Here is an 18,319-nt window from a genome sequence, read left to right on the forward strand (position 1 = left end):
TATACAATAATTTATAGAAAAGAAAACTGTCAATGACCAATAGAAAAAATGCTCAATCTCACTAATAATCAGGAAAAATACAAAATTTAAACAATATTGAAAAAGTTAAAATGTCTGTAATATTAAATATTGAAGAGAGTATGAGTAACAGGCACTCATTTACTGCTAACGAGGGTGTAAACTAGAATAACTAAGTAAAAATGAATATAACTTTTCACCTAGTAATTCTACCTCTAGACATATACTCAAAAGAAACTCTTGCTGTGCATGGAACAGTGGCTCATGCCTCTAATCCAAGCAACTCCAGCAGCTGAGGCAGGAGGATCATGAGTTCAAAGCCAGCCTCAGCAACTTATCAAGGCCTTAAACCAATTCGGCGAGACCCTGTCTCTTTTTTTTAAGGGCTGGGGATGTGGCTCAGTGGTTAAGCGCCCCTAGGCTCAATCCCTGGTACCAAAAAAAAAAAAAAAAAAGAACTCCTACATGCATATGCAAGGAGACAGATACAAGAATGTAGACTCCAGGAAACACAAAATTGGAAATCATCCAAGTTATTCTCTAACAAACGTATGGATAATTATAGTATATTCAATTACTACCCAGTAGTTAATCATAATCAACTAGTACACACTCTCTCAATGTGTGTACACACACACACACGCATATCAACAGAGCCAAATCTCAAAGATGAACAATGCAGGTTGTAGAAGGAAACACAACATGACATACTATATATATTTTTAAGACACACAAACTATTATATTGTTTTATTAGAACAAACACATAAATATAGAAAGAATCTATACCTATGTTAGACTAATGGTTAGTTCTGGGAAAGTTCAGTGGAATCAAAAGGGGATACAAAAAAAGACACAAGTGGATCTGTAATATTTTATTTCTAAAAAGAAAAAAATCAGGTGTGCGTGGAGGGGGCGCAGGCATGTGTACACAGCTGTAATTCCAGCTACTTTGGAGACAGAGGTAAGATTGTAAATTCAAGGTCACCTGGGCAATTTAACAAAACCCTGTCTCAAAAAATAAAAAGGGCTGGGGATGCAGCTCAGTGGTAGAGTGGCTCTGGGGTCAATCCCCAGTATCAAAAAAAAAAAAAAAAAAAAACCAAGAATAAAAGAAGATCTAAAGCAAATATCACAGTTGATAATTCTTAAGTGTGAGTGATCACATGAATATGTTATATTATTTGTTGTACTTTTCATCATGTTGGTATCTCTTAAACTGTATATGAATTATACTTGTTTAAAATGCTTAGAGCTTCTGAAAATAGTTAAAGCGACAGAAGGAATATTCAGCTCAGCTTTCATCATAATAACTAAGTTGGAAATTATGAGGTTAAACTACTAGGAAACTGAAGTCAGTGTAAGGTAGGTCTCGGAGTCCTATTAAGAATATAATACTAAAAGATGAAAAGGATCTAAGAGATTTTTACTTAAAATACCATACCATACATGCATTTAGGTTCATAAAACAATTGCCCAGGGTAGGGATGTTCAACAACAGCACTATAGCAAGTGTTCAGTGTACTGTTCACTGGCCAATTTAAGAATTTTCAATAGTAAAATAATATACTTTCACCTTATACATTTGCACCTTAACTTAAATACTTGAAAAAAGAATAAATCTGTGGAGTGTGGCTGTGCATGCCTATAATCTCAGCAATTAGGGAGGCTGAGGTAGGAAGAATAAGTTTGAGGTCAGCATCAGCAACTTAGCAAGGCCTTTTTTTTTTTCAAAAATTAAAAGAGCAAGGGATGTGGCTCAGTAGTAAAGTGTTCCTGGGGTTGGTTCAATCCTTAGTACTGCAAAAAATAATTTTTTTAATTAAAAAAAAAGAAGGAAGAAAAGGAAAAAGAATAAATCCACTCCAATCTAAGCATGAATTCCTCTGGGTTTCAGATAAAAGCTATCTAATGGTGTTTTTTTTTTTTTTTTAGAGAGAATTTTAACATTTATTTCAGTTTTTGGCGGACACAACATCTTTGTTTGTATGTGGTGCTGAGGATCGAACCCGGGCCACACGCATGCCAGGCGAGCGCGCTACCGCTTGAGCCACATCCCCAGCCCTCTAATGGTGTTTTAAAGAATTAATTTTTGTGTGTGTGTGTGTGTGCGCGCGCTAGGGATTGAACCCAGGGTATTTTACCACTGAGCTACATCCCTAGCCATTCTTGATGATGATGATGATGATGATGATGATGATGATAATAATAATAAAAATATAATTTTTGCAATAGGGTCTCACTAAGTTGCTGAGTCGGGCCTCAAACTTGCAATTCTCCTGCCTTAGCCTTCTGAGCCACTGCACCCAGCAAGAATTCAACTTTATTTTCTAAAATTTATTGCATTTGAAGACTTTAAAAAAAATTTTTTTAGTTGCAGATGGACACAATACCTTTATTTTATTTATTTATTTTTATGTGGTGCTGAGGATCAAACCCAGTGCCTAATACATGCTAGGCAAGTGCTTTAACATGAGCTACAGCCCCAGCCTGCATCTGACTTTTTAAATCTCAATTAAATTAGTAAACAAAAACAATAATGCATATAAATTGCATAAAATTGATATGCTTTGGATAGCAAAGCTTTTATTTAGGAAATAAGACTATCAAACATTTTATAGTATTTGTTTTGACTTGTGTCACTGCACATGAGTTATTACCAATTTACAACTTAGAGTTCCAAAAATTCATCTGGAGATTGGTTAGTTGGTAATGATACAATTTACCCATAAAGTGTTATAAATGACTAGATTTTAAACAAATCTACAAAAGCTTCTTCAGTATCCCAATAATGAACACTGGCCCATCCTAGTCAAAGCATTGGATTAGGTAAAATTTTTCCTATAACAACTGTCAACTCCTAAGAGAGTTCATTCCCTTAGGTTCCTATGTAATATAATCTCTCTCACATTTCTTCTCAACAGATTATCTCAATGAGATTTAAGGACTTAGGAAGAGATCCACTAGTTTTATTTGCATTCATGTGTATATATTTTTACAAAGGCTTGTCGTTGTTGTTTATAAATACATTTCTTCTTTTCTTCTCTATTTCAGTAGTGGGTAGGTGGTAGTGTATAAAGTATGAGAAAGCAACTGTCAAGGAGAGAAGTTTTATTAGGGAACCTCCTCCTACCCAGAATCAGCTCTTTCCTAAATTATGACTGCTGCACTTTGGATTCCATCTTCCTCTACTTTTGATTCCACAGTTCCAGAGCAGCTGAAGCATAAGACTTCTGAAAGAGGATGTATGTGGAGGCCTGGGGCAGTGGCAGCCATCTGTCTACGCTATTCATTTATGAAAAAGAGTTAGTATTTAAATGTAAGCAATGAAAAATATAAGTTTAGAATCTGCTTTATTACTAACATTTTTTTTATTTAAATGGGTAAGAAAACTTATTACCTAATTGAATCTTTTGAGATGCCAAATCAATTGTTTTATTATAAAATGTGAACAACTTACCATTTTATATTTTTATCATACAATAAATTCACAAATGACAAAATTCTTGTTTTTTTAGGTTCTTTACTTCTCAGATTAGGGACTTTAATATATTTAGGAATTAACCAAATTCTGATGACACAGATGGTAATAATGTTGAATAATATAACACTTCATTCCTCAGCACTTTCTCAAATGAACTATGGTGTTGTTGGCCAGAAAGACAAGGACAAGATAAACAAGTTACTAATACTATCAATGGCAATAATCAGCAATAGAAAAAAAATCCTCAGTTATACAAAGAATATAAATACTATTTACAAGACAATGTCAGAATGCCAAAATTAACCAAATATAACTCAAAATATCTTGTCTCCCACAAAAAGGAAATACAGAAGCCATTTTAAGAGTATTGCAGATGAAAAGACAATATTTAAAAAGTATTGTAGCAAGATGAACTCTTAAGCACCAATAAGTAGTCTAGCATAAAAAATTAAGGCTCTCAGAAGAATTGATAGAGATAGGCCAAAATTGTTCAGATTTTCCAAAAGATAGAAGGTAAATTCTACAAATTAAATTTTTTTTTTTACATTTTTTATTGGTTGTTCACAACATTACAAAGCTCTTGACATATTATATTTCATACATTAGATTGAAGTGGGTTATGAACTCCCAATACAAATTAAATTTTGATATCAAAATCCAAAAAGTTCTAGGTAAAGTAAATCTAGTCTTCATTATGTCCTTGCAACTAATTTGGTGAACAAGGAAACAGTGTCAAACTGACCTGAGTTCAAATCCTGATCCTGCTTCTTGAGAATTACATGAACTTGACAAATTACTTGGCACACGAACCTGCCTCTCCCTCCTTCCTCCGCCTCAGTAAAACAAAGATAATACTAACTACCTTACAGGATTGATTTCTCAGGCAAATGAGGAGAGATCACTAAGAGCAAGCTCAAGGGGTATTTCTGACCCTGTCTTATTCTACACTTTATAAATGACTTGAATGTAGACACAGAAATTAAGATTATTAAACCTACAGATGAAACAAAACTGGAATAGAAAACTATTTTGTTCCTAACATGAAGAAATTAAGACCTTTAACAAGTAGCAGACATGCCCTGACCTAAAAAGAATGAATTATAAAGGGGTAGGTCATGCATTTAGGTTCAAAAAACAATTGCCCAATACTCAGAATGGGGGTGGAAGAGCTTATTCTAAAACATGAGAGCTGGGCACAGTGGTGCATACCTGTAATCCCAGCAATTTAGTAAGACCCCTTTTCAAAATAGAAAATAAAAAGGGGTGGGGATATAGCTCAGTGGGTTCAATCCCCAGTACCCCCCCACACACACACACATGCACACACACACACAAGAATGTTAGAGTTTTGTTTGCAAACAACATATGAGCCAAGAGTGTGATTTATTGCAGGAAAAAAAGCTAAAACAATTTTAACCTATATTAATAATGGTAGTGTCCAGATCAAGGAAATAATAGTTCAAGTACATTCTTTTCTGATCATCATGTTCCACCACTGTAGACACCTTTTAGAAGAAAGGTTGACAAAAGTATTTCCAAAGGAAGATAACCTAAATGATTAAGGGTCTGAAATACTGGGTATGTGATAAATTGGATATGTTTACTTGCATATTTGAAAATCTGAAGGGATCTGGAACCTGTCTTCAAATATTGGAGAAGCTATCATATAGAAAAGAAATTCTATGCAGTTCTATGCAGCTTTAAACAGCAGAAATAATACCTATGTGTAAAAGTTACATGGAAACTCCATGTAAAAAAGACCTTTTGTACAGAGCTGTGTGACACTAAAATGGGCTAGCTATAGGGTGACGCACCATTGCAATAATTTGGATGCTGAATGTCCCCCAAAGGTCCACATGTTAAAAGGCTTGGTCCCCAGGATGGCTCTATTGGGAGATGTTGTGGACCTGGAGGAGGTGGGATCACATTAGGTTATTGGGGATGCGCCCTTAAAGGGAAATGTGGGACCCAAATGACCTCCTCTCTCTTTGCTTCCTGGCTGGAGAAGAGAGCAGTTTTGCTCTGTCCAACATTCTTGCCATGATGTGCTGCCTCACCACAGGCCAAAACAGTGGGGTCAGTGGATCATGGACTGGAATTGCCGAAACTGTGAGCCAAAAATGAGTCTTTTCTCTTGTTAAGTTAATTATCTCAGGCATTTTTTTATAGTGATGGAAAGCTGCCTAATACAACCCTCTATAACCTGAGCATTCAAATAGACAGTAGGCTCATGGTCAACAAAATGTGTTGAGCAGATGATCATGATGAAGTCCCAGCCACTCATGAAGCTGAGCTGAGAGGGTGGCTTAAGCCCCGGAGTTCAAGACCAGCCTAGGCAACATAGTGAAAATCGATCTATCTCTCTCTCTCTCTCTCTCTTTCTCTCTCGTACCAGGAATTGAACAGGGCACTTAACAACTGAGCCACATATCCAGCCAATTAAATTTTTTTATTTTGAGACACATTCTCAGTAGGGTGCTTACAACCTTGCTAAATTGCTGAACCTGCGATCCTTCTGCCTCGGCCTCCCAAATAGCTGGGATTACAAGTGTGTGCCACCACACCCAATGTGAGAACTCATCTTAAAAAAAAGCTTACTGAGTGACAGGAGGTGTGCAAAGCAAAGACGATGATGAGTAAATGACCAGCACAATCTCTTCTATTCTCATGGAAGGTAAAGTTTACTGTGCAAGGCAAATAATAACACTAATACATTTTAAATGAGAAAGATAAATCCCTAAGGAAGGAACACAGTTTTTCAAGCGTATGTAACAAAAGATCCTAACTTACAGTGTGAGGTCAGGTTTCCCCTGCGTGATCTCTGAGTGAGAGGCAAATGGTTAAGGGCAGAACATTACAAAGAAAGGAAAAAGCACAAGCAAAGACCTGTGGAAAGAGAAACTACTGTAGGTTCAAGGAATTGAAAGGCTTATATAACCTGAGCACAGACAGTAAAGAAGTGAATGGAAAGAAGCAGGGGGAAAACCACAAAGAGCCTTGAAGGCCTTGTTAAGTATTTGATCTTCTCCCAAAAGTAATGGGATGCTACTGAGGAGGAATTTAAGTACCAAATGGCACAGATAGGAACCATCAATGTGGAGAATGAATTGGAAGTGAGCCAGAATGTCAAAAGGAGACCACTCAGGAGCTTCCTGCAGTAGTCCATACCAGAAAGGAGAGGAGTTTGGGAAAAGAAGGTAGTAATTAAAATGTAGAAAGGTGCACTTATTGGAGAGAGTTTTGGGAAGTTAAATGATAGAAAATGGGTGACCAGTCCAGGGGGTGATTTCAGTAGTTGGGTATGGTTTAAAGCAACAATGCTCCTGATTTTTTGGCCCTAATTAAATACCTTTTTTGTTGGGGAGGCATAATTAATTCAGTAATTATTTTACTGGGAATGCAGAGGAGGATATAGATAAAAGGTATAAAAGGTGGACCACACTCCCCACCCCCATTTTGCAGATTACATAACTGGATGGATGGCAGTACCATTCAATGAAGTAGGAAATAGGAAGATAACAAGTTATGTGGGCTAAGACCTTGGATTCAGATTTGAGCAAGCTGAATTTCAGTGGCCTTGGTTTTAAATAGGCAATCTAACATATTAATTTAGAACTTAAAGGACAGGTCTAGACTAGGAATAAAATATTGAGAATCACTGACATGTAGATAGTTGTAGCTATGGGTCTAGAAGGGATTATCTAAGGAGAAAACAGAGAGTGAGGAGAGGGCCTTTGAGGAATAATAGCATTGAATAACTGGGTAGAGGAGGGTGAGTCTGCAAGAGAGAGTATGAATCAAAACAGAAACAAGGCATCAGAGAAGCCATGGAAAGAGTGTCTTCCATTAAAGAGGCAATGGTCAACAATCCCAAGTACATATAGGAGGATTGAAAAATATCAATTAAGTTTAGGGACACGTTTCAGTGGAATGACAGAGCCAGAATTCAGAATGCAGTGTTTTGAGAAGTGAGCTGGTAGTAAGTAAATGGGAGACAATAAATACAGAGTCTATCCAAATTTCTAGCTGTAAAATAGGAAGAAAAGGTGACTGGTGTGCAGGTGGAAGGAGAAGCCTGAGTAGGTTAAGAAGAAGTGATTATTCAGGAGAAAGGTTCAGGAGGAGGGAAAACATGGAATCTGAAATACAGGTCCAGGGACCAGCCTTAGAAAAAAGGAGAGGTGATGAAGAAAAGGAAGTGAAAGAGGCTGAATTAGATGACCTTTAAGATCTCTTCTGACTCTAGAATCTCATGACCTACAATTCCCTTTAGGCAGGACATCTGCATATATGCATAAATTTATGCAAATTTATTTAAATATTCTGGTATAAATGAATCAGTCAAGCACATCCTTAGCCCCTAATGACGCAGTTAATGTCCCCAGGTTTATGACCAGTGTAATCTCTGGGCAGGATCCATCCCTCAGAGAGCTTTTAGCTCTCTGCACACTGCAATACAGCACTGGATGGGCCCTATCTTTCCTCACCAAACCCATCCTACACCGCGATTCTGGACGCTAAAGGAGGAAGTAAAATTTAAAACCCTCAAACTATAACATATCTTGCAGTGTTCGGACCGGCTGTCATTTATAAAAACAAAACGCGACACCCCAAATCCATCTCCTCTCCAAGCTAATGCCATTCCTGCCTGACTCCACAGTTGACAGGTCCCCCAGATGGCCGGGGGTTAACCCGAAAACTCATTCGCACCCCATCGTTCGTACGATCTTTTATTCGTGAAGAACCAGAATGTGGTTCCTGACGGATCCTTCCCACACCCCTGGCCCCACTGCAGCAGACGGACTCCCCGCAGTCATTCTGGCGGCGCCACCTAATAAGCCCTCGACGGGAGTGCGGAGGAACCCCCAGAGCCCGGAGTCAGAGGGGCTTGGGAGACAAGAGCCCAGGCTACCTGGACGACCAGGGAACCGAGCCCCAGGGGAGGAAGAGGGAAGATTAAGGAAGGCGCAGGAGACGAGGAAACGAGGGTCACCCTCCAGGGGATGGAGTTTCTGAGGGCTAATCCCCTGCCACCGGCCCCCCTCTCGCCTCAAGCGCTGCTCCCCCACGCTCCTCCAGCGCCCCATGGCTCAGTTTCATTCCCCCTCCCCGGGCCGCCCGGACCTCGGAGTGCCCGCGAGCCCGGCGCCCCCGACTCGAGCCGGGGCTTCCCGGCCAGCACTCACCCGGCCCGCCATCTTCGCTGACACGTCCGGCTCCGCGGCTGCAGCTGGGTGCTCGACAGAACCCGCCCCCGCCGCGCGCGCGCGTCCCCGCCGCCCGCCCTCACGCAAGCGCGCAGCCGCCGTGAGCCCGCGCGCGTCCCCGGCCTAGTCCCCGACGCCCCTCCCCGCTGGGCGCGCGCCGGCTCGGCGACGCCATCTTGAAAGCGAGCAGTCTCTGGGCTGCGCTCTCCCGGGTTGCTTTTGCGAAGCTCCTCAGTGCTGGCTGTGTTCGCCTGAACTTGTTGCAAAGCCTCTGATGCTGTTAATCGCTTACCTGTTTGCCAACTACAGTTCTCCTTTTAGTGACCTTTTCACTTTAGGCTTCCAGGCCCACTTAAATGTCAGTGTCCCGAGTGAGAAATTGGTTCTGAATTCTAATTCTGAAGAGTCCTGGTTTTTCTTTATAGACGCACTGGTCGTCCTAATTCCTGGAAATTGTCAACGTTGACATTTTTATTTAGCTTAGGAAAGCCTGGAAAACTCGTACTTTCTTCAAATTTGAAAGTAAATCGATATTATTTTTATGAATTTGTTAACTTTACGATTAAATCTATTTATTTATAAAGGCATTTATTTCCCAGTATTATTTTATTGTAGGCTACGTGGTGAATAAAATATGCCCTAAATTCACTTTTCTTTTTTTAACCTCAAGGCTGTCTTCCTACCATAATGTTTCTTCACTGGAATCTCAGAAGAGCACCCTACGAGAGGATGATACGAGTGAATTCTCTGATGCCTGTACTGCACCAGCTAGCTTATATTTCTTTTCATATTTGCACAGGACAATAAGGAACAATAAGATTTATTTTTTATTTCTCACAGTTAATTAAGGGGGGGGGGGGATTTGTTTTTCCCAAAACAGGAAGAGAAGGAGAAAATTAAGAGAGCTAAGCACATTTAGTGATTTAAAATGAGGAGCTGAAGATGGCCTAGGGACGGAAGAATTCATTCCAGTTTCATAAACTTTCACACTGAATGGGAGAATCATGGTACTTTGTTGGACAGATCAGATATTAACTAAATAATGGGTGAATCAGAGGGGTTATCAGGAAGAATGGGAAACCAGTCCAATTCTCATCTATTAACTTACAAAAGCTATAAAAACAACTAGAGTGGGTTGGGGATGTGGCTCAATGGTGAAGTGTTTGCCTAGGATGCCTGAAGCCCTGGGTTCAATCCCCACATAACAACAACAAAAAGAACTAGAAGGCAATGGAAATAATCATGAGGCTTAGATCTTTGTCCTTATCTGGAACTCACCTACAATGTCCCTTCCCAATTCCAAGTCCTAGTTTCCCTATTTGTAAAGTGAGAGGAATAATTAGATAAGCTTGATGGTTGCATCTTAAATTTTTGGTACTTTGAATTTGAACTGTTAAGTCTAAGAGATTTTTGCCCAAAGAATCACCAGCTCCAGAAAAAACATGGCTCTCGGTCCAATTGGCTCTCAGGTCAGAGAATAATGCAAACATATTTACCTATACTACTGGTTTGTTTGTCTGACTTTAGTAGGTAAGTAGATTGTAAGCAGGAATGTCCTCAATCTCTCCAACAAGGAGGAATGTTTATCATCCTGTAAAGATAGGCCTGCTGAAGAGGTTCCAGTGTGACAGCTTATCCATGGTAAGAAGCCCTTTGTATCTTCCCCAAAATGGTAAAAATTAAATAGAATCACATTAACAGTCTTGCAGGATCTACCAAACAAATTGCAAGCAGGTATAGCATTTGTCCTTAAGGTGCTTAGCCTCCAGCAGGAGGCGAAGGACTCGGAGACCTTGTTCCAGATTGTCCATGTGTCTCTGTAGCCCATCTGTGCCTTGCTCTGACATTCAAGGTCTTATTAGAAACAGAGTGGAGCTAATTCTGCATCACCTTCTGAACAGTCCTTGCAGTGATAGTTGATAGGTAACAAATATTTTTGTTCCCTCCTTTTCTGGTAACAACTCCCCCAATTCATTCACTCTTGTCAGAGTAGGAAACCCTTTTCTTCCCTGGCTAGCAGTGAGGACAGAACCATGACTCATCAGTCAGATGCTCTCTCCCCCAAACTGTAGTCTCAACTCTCCTTGAGGAAGATAGAAATATCCAGAGCATATATACTGCCATGGTGACACCCCAAAGAGATACCCTCTGGTTTTCTAGATCCCTGGAGCTCATTTCTTCTTCTGCAAAATCTGGTGTTGTCCCTCTTTGTTTTGATTTCTGTAAGTTACTCACTTTCCTTCCCTTCCCCAAAAAACAAAAACACAGGGTCAGGGTTTTGGCTCAGTGGCACATGAGGCACTGGGTTTGAAAAAACCACAAAGGTACTTTCCTTACAGTGAAAAGATAGGTAAGCCTCCTAACAGAACGATTTTCAATTTAACCTAAAGTATAAATGACTAACATTTTCTAGAGGCTGGAGGGCTTTTGGAGGGGACAAAAGATAGACTAGGGATAGGAAAGTACCTGAAAGGTGGGAAGAGAAGATGATATAATTATGAAATATAAACAGGACCCAGGATAAAGAAGAGTGAAGTGTCAGGGCAGGAGCAGGGTTTGATGGAGGCCTTTTGTGACCCAGAATGATGGTAAAATTTATATGTCAACTTGGTTGAGCCCATGGTATCCAAATACTTGATTAAATATTTTTCTGGCCATTTCCATAAGGGTGTTTTGAAATGAGGTTTATATTTAAATCTGTGGACTTTGAGTAAAGAAGATTGCTTTCCATATGTTGTTGAGCCTCATCTAATCAGCAGAAGGCCTGAATAGAACAAAAGGCTAATCTCATCCAGACCAAGAGAGAATTCTCTAGCAGATTACCCTTGGACTAGATCTGCAACTTTTCCCTCCGTCTTCAGCTTGCCAATCTCCTCTATCAGGTTTTGGACTCACCAAGCCTTCACAAGCACACAAATCAATTCCTTAAAACAAATCGCTTCCTATATATTTACACATCCTACTGGTTCTCTTCCTTTGGAGAACCCTGACAAATATTCTCAGTCTCCTGTCAGTGAGTGACATGGAGTGATTCCAGGCTTTTACACAGTGAAACTTAATATTCCCTTGTTACTATTTGACAGATAATCAGCATTTAAAGATTTGATGACAGTGCATGGATAGAATTTTATGTTCAAATTATGTCCCAACACATTGCCTAATAAGTGCTCCATTGGACTAGGGCTGAGTAACATTTTGGTTACATAGAAATTTTGGTTGTAACAACTGTGGTAACAGAATTTAACTGAGAGGAAATAAATTTTGCCTGTGTAAATTGAGGAGTGAGGACAATATTAACATAAAAATGAGCTGACTCACTGTAATGCACTTTATTTAACAAAGCAGTGCTTTGTTTTTGGTGCTTTCCATATTAACTGAAAGAGAACTACCTGAGGTCTGTGAGAACTATAGGGTTAAATAAATGGTTTGGGGACAGATAGTTTTCAGTCACTGCAGGACACGCATTTCAAAGGTAGTTCAGCAGGATGGTATGCAGATGTTTCAGGGAACAGTCCTATTCACCACTGCATTGTAACTGTCAGAAGGCATCTGCAGTGTGTGAGAGAGAGAGAGAGAGAGAGAGAGAGAGAGAGAGAGAAAGGAAGGGAGGGAGGGAGGGAAAGGGAGGAGGATCTGCACTGACTCTTTACAGAAGATGTCATTGTGAGACAAAAATGGTTTTCTTGCTGGGCATGATGGTGCACGCCCTAATCCTAGCAGCTCAGGAGGCTGAGACAGGAGGATTGTGAGTTCAAAGCCAGTCTCAGCAAGGGCAAGGCAAAGCAAATCCATGAGACCCTATCTCTAAATAAAATACAAAATAGGGCTGGGGATGTTGGCTCAGTGGTTAAGTGCTCCTGAGTTCAATCCCCAGTACAAAAAAAAAAAAAAAAAAAAAAGAGTCTTCATGTTTTCTTGTATTAGTAACCTAATGAAGTAGTCCTCCCAGGAGTAGTTGCAATTTAAGAGAATATTACTGGGAAAACAACGGCTACCCTAAGGAAACAAAGCTATAATGGCAAAATTTCAGAGACTGATATTGCATAGGAAGCCATCTGTAGATAGTCTTATTCTTTTTTTTTTTTTCCTTATATCAGGGATTGAACATTGAACCCAGGGACTTTCTACCAAGGAGCTTCATCCCCAGTCTTCTTATTTCTTATCTTGAGATATGGTTTCACTAAAATTGCCCAGGCTGGCCTCAAACTTGCGATCCTCCTGTCTCAGACTTCCCAGTCATTGGGGTTGTAGGTGCATGTCACCATGCCCAGCAAGAGCCTTATTCTTCCACCTCCAATGCTAGCCTTCAGGGCAGCCACTGTGCCAGGGCAGCATGCCTTATGATCTCTTAATTTTATAGCCTCACACAATCAGGTTTAGGATGATAGTGTTGCCATATGTTTGTTTTCTGTCAGAAAAAGCTATTCCCCAAAATGATGGGTAAGGGGCTGGGGATGTGGCTCAAGCGGTAGCGTGCTCGCCTGGCATGCGTGCGGCCCGGGTTCGATCCTCAGCACCACATACCAACAAAGATGTTGTGTCCACCGAGAACTAAAAAAATAAATATTAAAAATTCTCTCTCTCTCTCCTCTCTCACTCTCTCTTTAAAAAAAATAAAAATAAAAATAAACAAAATGATGGGTAAGTCAGAGAACAAAATGGAGAAAAGATATGGAATTTTGAAAGAAGCAGGATCAGCTGATGCAGTGCAGCATCTAGCTGCAAGTCAGGTTTTTGTTTGTTTTAAATGTAGGTGTTTTGTTTTTTTTTTCCCCCTCTTTGCAGGATCAAAGACAAACACCTATAGTCACGAAAATCAATTCATTCTGGAAAGCCTGAGTGGGAAGGAGAAATGATAGGATTCTCTGTGGAAGGGAAGGAATGTTGCTATGGAAACCAGATGATCCTTTAGTGCCAGCCCTAATGTAATGCATTTGCCAGGCTGACTAACCCGGCATGTTCGTGGGGCCAGAAAGCTGCCAGCTGCCTGAATCCCTTTGGAAAGGGAGTTTTCCCATATTGGTCTGATGAGCTTTTCTGCATCTTGAGAAAATGAAGTCAGAGTCTCCTGGGAGGGCTGAGTTGCCTAGAACCTAAAGATGCTAGAAGCCTTCAAGTCATTGCTGATTGGGGTGATGACACTGACTGCTAGGTGTATCTCTTGGTTTCTCCTAAAGGTAGATAAGTTTCTTAGAGGGCTGTTTCTAAGGTAAAGGATATGTACAGAATGGCTTCCCAAAAGAGAGGGATGGCAGTCCCTGAGTGGAAGTTTGACCGGACTAGAGGAATAGACTTACTGACATCTGGAGGTAGGTAGTCTGGGTATAATCTTGTTTTCTGGTGCTGGGGGTTGAACCCAGGACCTCCTGCATACTAGGCACATGCTCTGCCACCAAACTACACCCCTATCTGACTTTTAAAGCCCCTAAACTTCAGTGTTTTATATGAGAATTGGTTATCATAGAGTACCTACACATTCTGCAGCTGATCCAGCAGATACACAGTAAATACTTATTACCACACCATTGCTACTATTACTACAATTAATCCCAATAACACTATTAACCAATTTTAAAGCTTGACATAGGGCTAGGGCTGGGGCTGAGGCTCAACAGTAGAGCGCTCACCTAACACATGTGAGGCACTGGGTTAGATCCACCACATAAAAATAAACAACTAAAAAAAAAAAAGGTATTGTGTCCAACTACAACTAAAAAAAAAATGTGACACAGAGTGGGGAGCTTCCTCCAAATAAAAGATTCTTAGCATGAAATTCTCCCCCTGCTTTTCCCAAGAGCACTTTGTTCTTTACATGCTTTGCAATTAATGTAATATTGACAAGAAATGGTTTTTTTTTTTTTTTTTTAGAGAGAGTGAGAGAGAGGGGGACAGAGAGAGAATTTTAATATTTATTTTTATGTTTTCTTAGTTCTCGGCAAACACAACATCTTTGTTTGTATGTGGTGCTGAGGATCGAACCCGGGCCGCATGCACGCCAGGCGAGCGCGCTACTGCTTGAGCCACATCCCCAGCCCAAGAACTGTTTTCTATTATGGAACCCCTCCCTACTAAATCAATGCTTAATGAGTCACAGCAGTTTGAGATTGATAAAATTCCCCTGAATAGCCACTGTGATTTTAGTTAAACCTCTTTCTAATCAGTTTTTTATCTAATCTTCTTTTATTTCTATGGTTCTGGGTATGGAACCTCACACATCTCAGGCAAGTTGTTCTACCACTGAACCACGTCCTTGGTGTCCCCCCCTTCTTTTTAATGAGTTTTCTATTATAAAATTAGTGTACTGTTTTCTCTCAAATGCTTTTTAAAAACCACTCTTCCTCCTCAATATAATCACTTGTAAATTAGGCCTATTTTCTTCTAGCCTTTCCTCACCATCCATCATCCATGCATATCATCTTGAAACTATATATAATATTGCCATAGTTTGAGTCTAGAATGTCCCTTAAAGGGTGATATGTTAAAGGCTTGGTCCCCAGTGTGTGGTGCTATTGGGAGATGGTGGATTCTTTAAGAGGTGGGGCCTATGGGAAGTTCAAGATCATTATGGGTATGCTCTTCAAAGGGCTAGCAGGACCCCAGTTTCTTCCTTGCTTGCTCATTCTCTTTCTCTTTGCTCCTGGCCAAGAAGTGAACTGGCTTCTTTGGTCACATACTCCTGCCATGATATATTGTGCTGCCACAGGCCCAAAGCAGCAGGGCCAATCTGCCATTGACTGAAAGCTCCAAAACCATGAGCCAAAGTAAACCATTCCTCTTTATAAGTTGATTATTGCAGATATTTTGTTATAGTAATGCAAAAGTGACCAACACAAATATACATGTATAAAAGTTATACATTATTGTGTGTATGCTCATTTGATTGTAATTATTCCACAACCAAATGTGACATAGTCAGGGACTTTGTTTTATTCAGGCTTACTGCAGACCTTGGGAAAATAATGAGTATTCTCAGGTTGTCAGAAGTGGAGGGATAAATTTCCATCACTATCCACTCCAAAATTCTTTCTGTAGATACAAACAATGGTAGGTAAAAATCTTCCCTTTGCTATTTCAGCCTTTTTTCAGGTTATGATGACCCCATTCAAACAAACAACGTTCAGAGTTGCTAACAAAACAATTTTACATCTTTGCCTTGGAAATCAATAGATTTTCAAGTTAGCAAAAAATAAATAAATAGATAGATTAATAAATACATAAACAAAACCTTTCCATTTATGTATAATATGTCAAAATACATTCTACTGTCATGTATCTCCAAAAAGAACAATGACAACAAAAGACTTAGTCTGATGATTGGACAAAAAAAAAAAAAAAAAATTCACGTGTGTGTGTGTGTGTGTGTGTGTGTGTGTGTGTGTTTCTGGGAATTGAACCCAGAGGTGCTCTACCTCTGAGCTAAATAAAGACAATGGAATTTTATTCAGTTCTAAAAGAAAATGAGCTATCAAGCCATAAAGAGACAAGGAGGAAACTTAAATACATATGACTAGGTGAAAGAAGCCAATCTGAAAAAGCTACATATTACATTGTTTCAACAATATGACATTCTGGAAAAGGCAGAACTATGCAGACAGTAAGTAAAAAGATTAGCAGTTTTCAGGGATTAATGGAGAGGGAAGAAGTATGGACAGGTGGAACACAGAGGATTTTTAGGGAAGTGAAACTATTTCTCTTTCAGTACTGGGGATTAAATCCAGGGACACTCTCCCACTAAGCAATATCCTGAGCCCTTTTTACTTTTTTTAAGTTGCTGAGGCTGCCTTGAATTTATGATTCTCTTGCCTCAACCTCCCAAATTGCTGGGAGTATAGGCAGTGAAATTATTTCTGCATGGTAAATAATAGTAATTATGTAATATGTATTCAGAACCTTAAACTTCATGTTTTGACCAAGTGATTCCAATTTTGGAATTCTTTTTTTTAATATTGATTTTTTAGTTGTAGTTGGACACAATACCTTTATTTTATTTATTTATTTTTATGTGTTGCTGAGGATTGAACCCAGGGCCTCACATGTGCTTGGGCGAGTGCTTTACCACTAAGCCACAACCCCAGTCCTTGGAATTCTTTTCTACAAAAAGTAGTGAGGAATACAGGAAAGAAAAAATTATGTTTACTGCAACATTATTCATAATAGGAAAACTTAGAAACCAGCTAAATGTTGAACTGCATGAAAATTATTACATAATTAGGATACATTCATATGATGGAATATCATGCATCTATCAAAAATGATGTCCAAGGAAATGTTAAATAGTGTGGAAATGCTCAAATTAAAATAAATGGGAAAATACAAGAAGAATTTAAAAACACACACAAAAAATACAAATTGTATATATCTGAACTATGTGAAACTTGCATAGAAAAATGATGATAAAGAGATAAACCAAAATGATAGAATTGTTTTTGGATGGTAGGATGATAGGTAATTATTTATTTCCTTCTTTCCCTCCTCCTTCTCTTCACAGTGCTCACCTCCGCCCCTCAGAGATGTCTTTTTCCCTATGTACTTTAACCAATGTCTGTCTCTTTTTATATACATAAATATATACACTTAAAATTTTAAGAAATCGTGTAGAAAAACTCATATATATTTATATTTACCTTTATATATTTCATTGTAACAAGAAGAGAAAGAACTTGATTAAAAGATTGAAGTGGGCTGGGATTGTGGCTCCGTGGTAAAGCACGCTTGTCTGCACGTGTAACACACTGGGTTAAAACCTCAGCACCACATAAAAATAAAAAAAATAAAATAAAGGTAGTGTATTTATCTACAACTTTAAAAAAAATAAAAAATAAAAATCTAAGTGCCAAACAGACCCAGGCTTGAATACCTTCCAGGCTACTTAACTTTCATCTTTGTAAAAAACGGCAGTGATTGTTTATAACTCGTTGGAACGTTATGGTCATGCAGGTAAAGTCTTTGACATAGTTCTTGGTGCATATTATACGTTTAATAGTTGTTATTTTGATCGTTTCAGTTATATACTATTTACAGGCGTTTACCTTTCTAGCTAAACAAGTTGACAGGAGACTGAGTTACTGAAAGCATTTCTCAAGGAAAGGCTGTGGTTGGGGCCCTCTGGACGTCTATATTTCCTCACACCTGTTGAAAATCCGTTTGCAAGCAGAGCGGCAGTCAGCCTTCAGACTGAAGAGGAAATCTTCTTTAGGACTACTTTCGGTGCTAGTGTCTGAGTACTTCCTGTAAGGAACACCGCCCAACTAGTTTCTACTTTTAGCTCAACCCGGCAAATGTCCTTAAATATCACAATGAATCTGGCCCCGCCCACATACCTGCACCGGGTTTGTCTACACGTTCCCGGATTAGTTCAACCCTTGAGAGTTTTCCGAGTTCATTGGCGGGGCAAATCGGAAATCCTTTGACTTTTCTGATTGGTCGCGCTTGCCACCGAGGTGGGGCACATGGACGTGATTTGCCGCGACGCGGGGAGTTGTCATTGGACTATGAACCCGGCATTTCTAGAGCTTCGTGCCGTCGCCTAGGTCGCGGGGGTCGGGCCTCCTCCCGCCCAAGCCCTTATTGTCCTTTGCATTGGTCAGACATATCGTCACTCACAGAACTTG

The 18,319-nt window shown here is 39.6% G+C and overlaps 1 protein-coding gene and 1 long non-coding RNA gene across 3 annotated transcripts in view; one reads left to right on the forward strand and one right to left on the reverse strand.

The window, feature by feature from the left end:
* Nucleotides 1-8,800, reverse strand: part of NSF (N-ethylmaleimide sensitive factor, vesicle fusing ATPase) — a 156,636-nt gene extending 147,836 nt beyond the window's left edge. For both annotated transcript variants that reach the window (XM_081271460.1, XM_081271459.1), the window contains exon 1: nt 8,688-8,800. In XM_081271460.1, coding sequence (XP_081127586.1) covers nt 8,688-8,699 — 12 coding nt within the window. In that variant the 5' untranslated portion in view covers nt 8,700-8,800. The remainder of the gene's footprint in view (nt 1-8,687) is intronic.
* LOC308636207 overlaps nt 1-14,622 on the forward strand; it is a 770,476-nt gene extending 755,854 nt beyond the window's left edge. The window contains exon 3 of the long non-coding RNA XR_014019372.1: nt 14,601-14,622. This is a non-coding gene — a long non-coding RNA (uncharacterized lncRNA). The remainder of the gene's footprint in view (nt 1-14,600) is intronic.
* Nucleotides 14,623-18,319: the final 3,697 nt, after the last annotated feature.

This window comes from Spermophilus citellus (assembly GCF_964194105.1).
Source record: "Spermophilus citellus genome assembly, chromosome: 17".
Classification (NCBI taxonomy): Eukaryota; Metazoa; Chordata; class Mammalia; order Rodentia; family Sciuridae; genus Spermophilus; species Spermophilus citellus.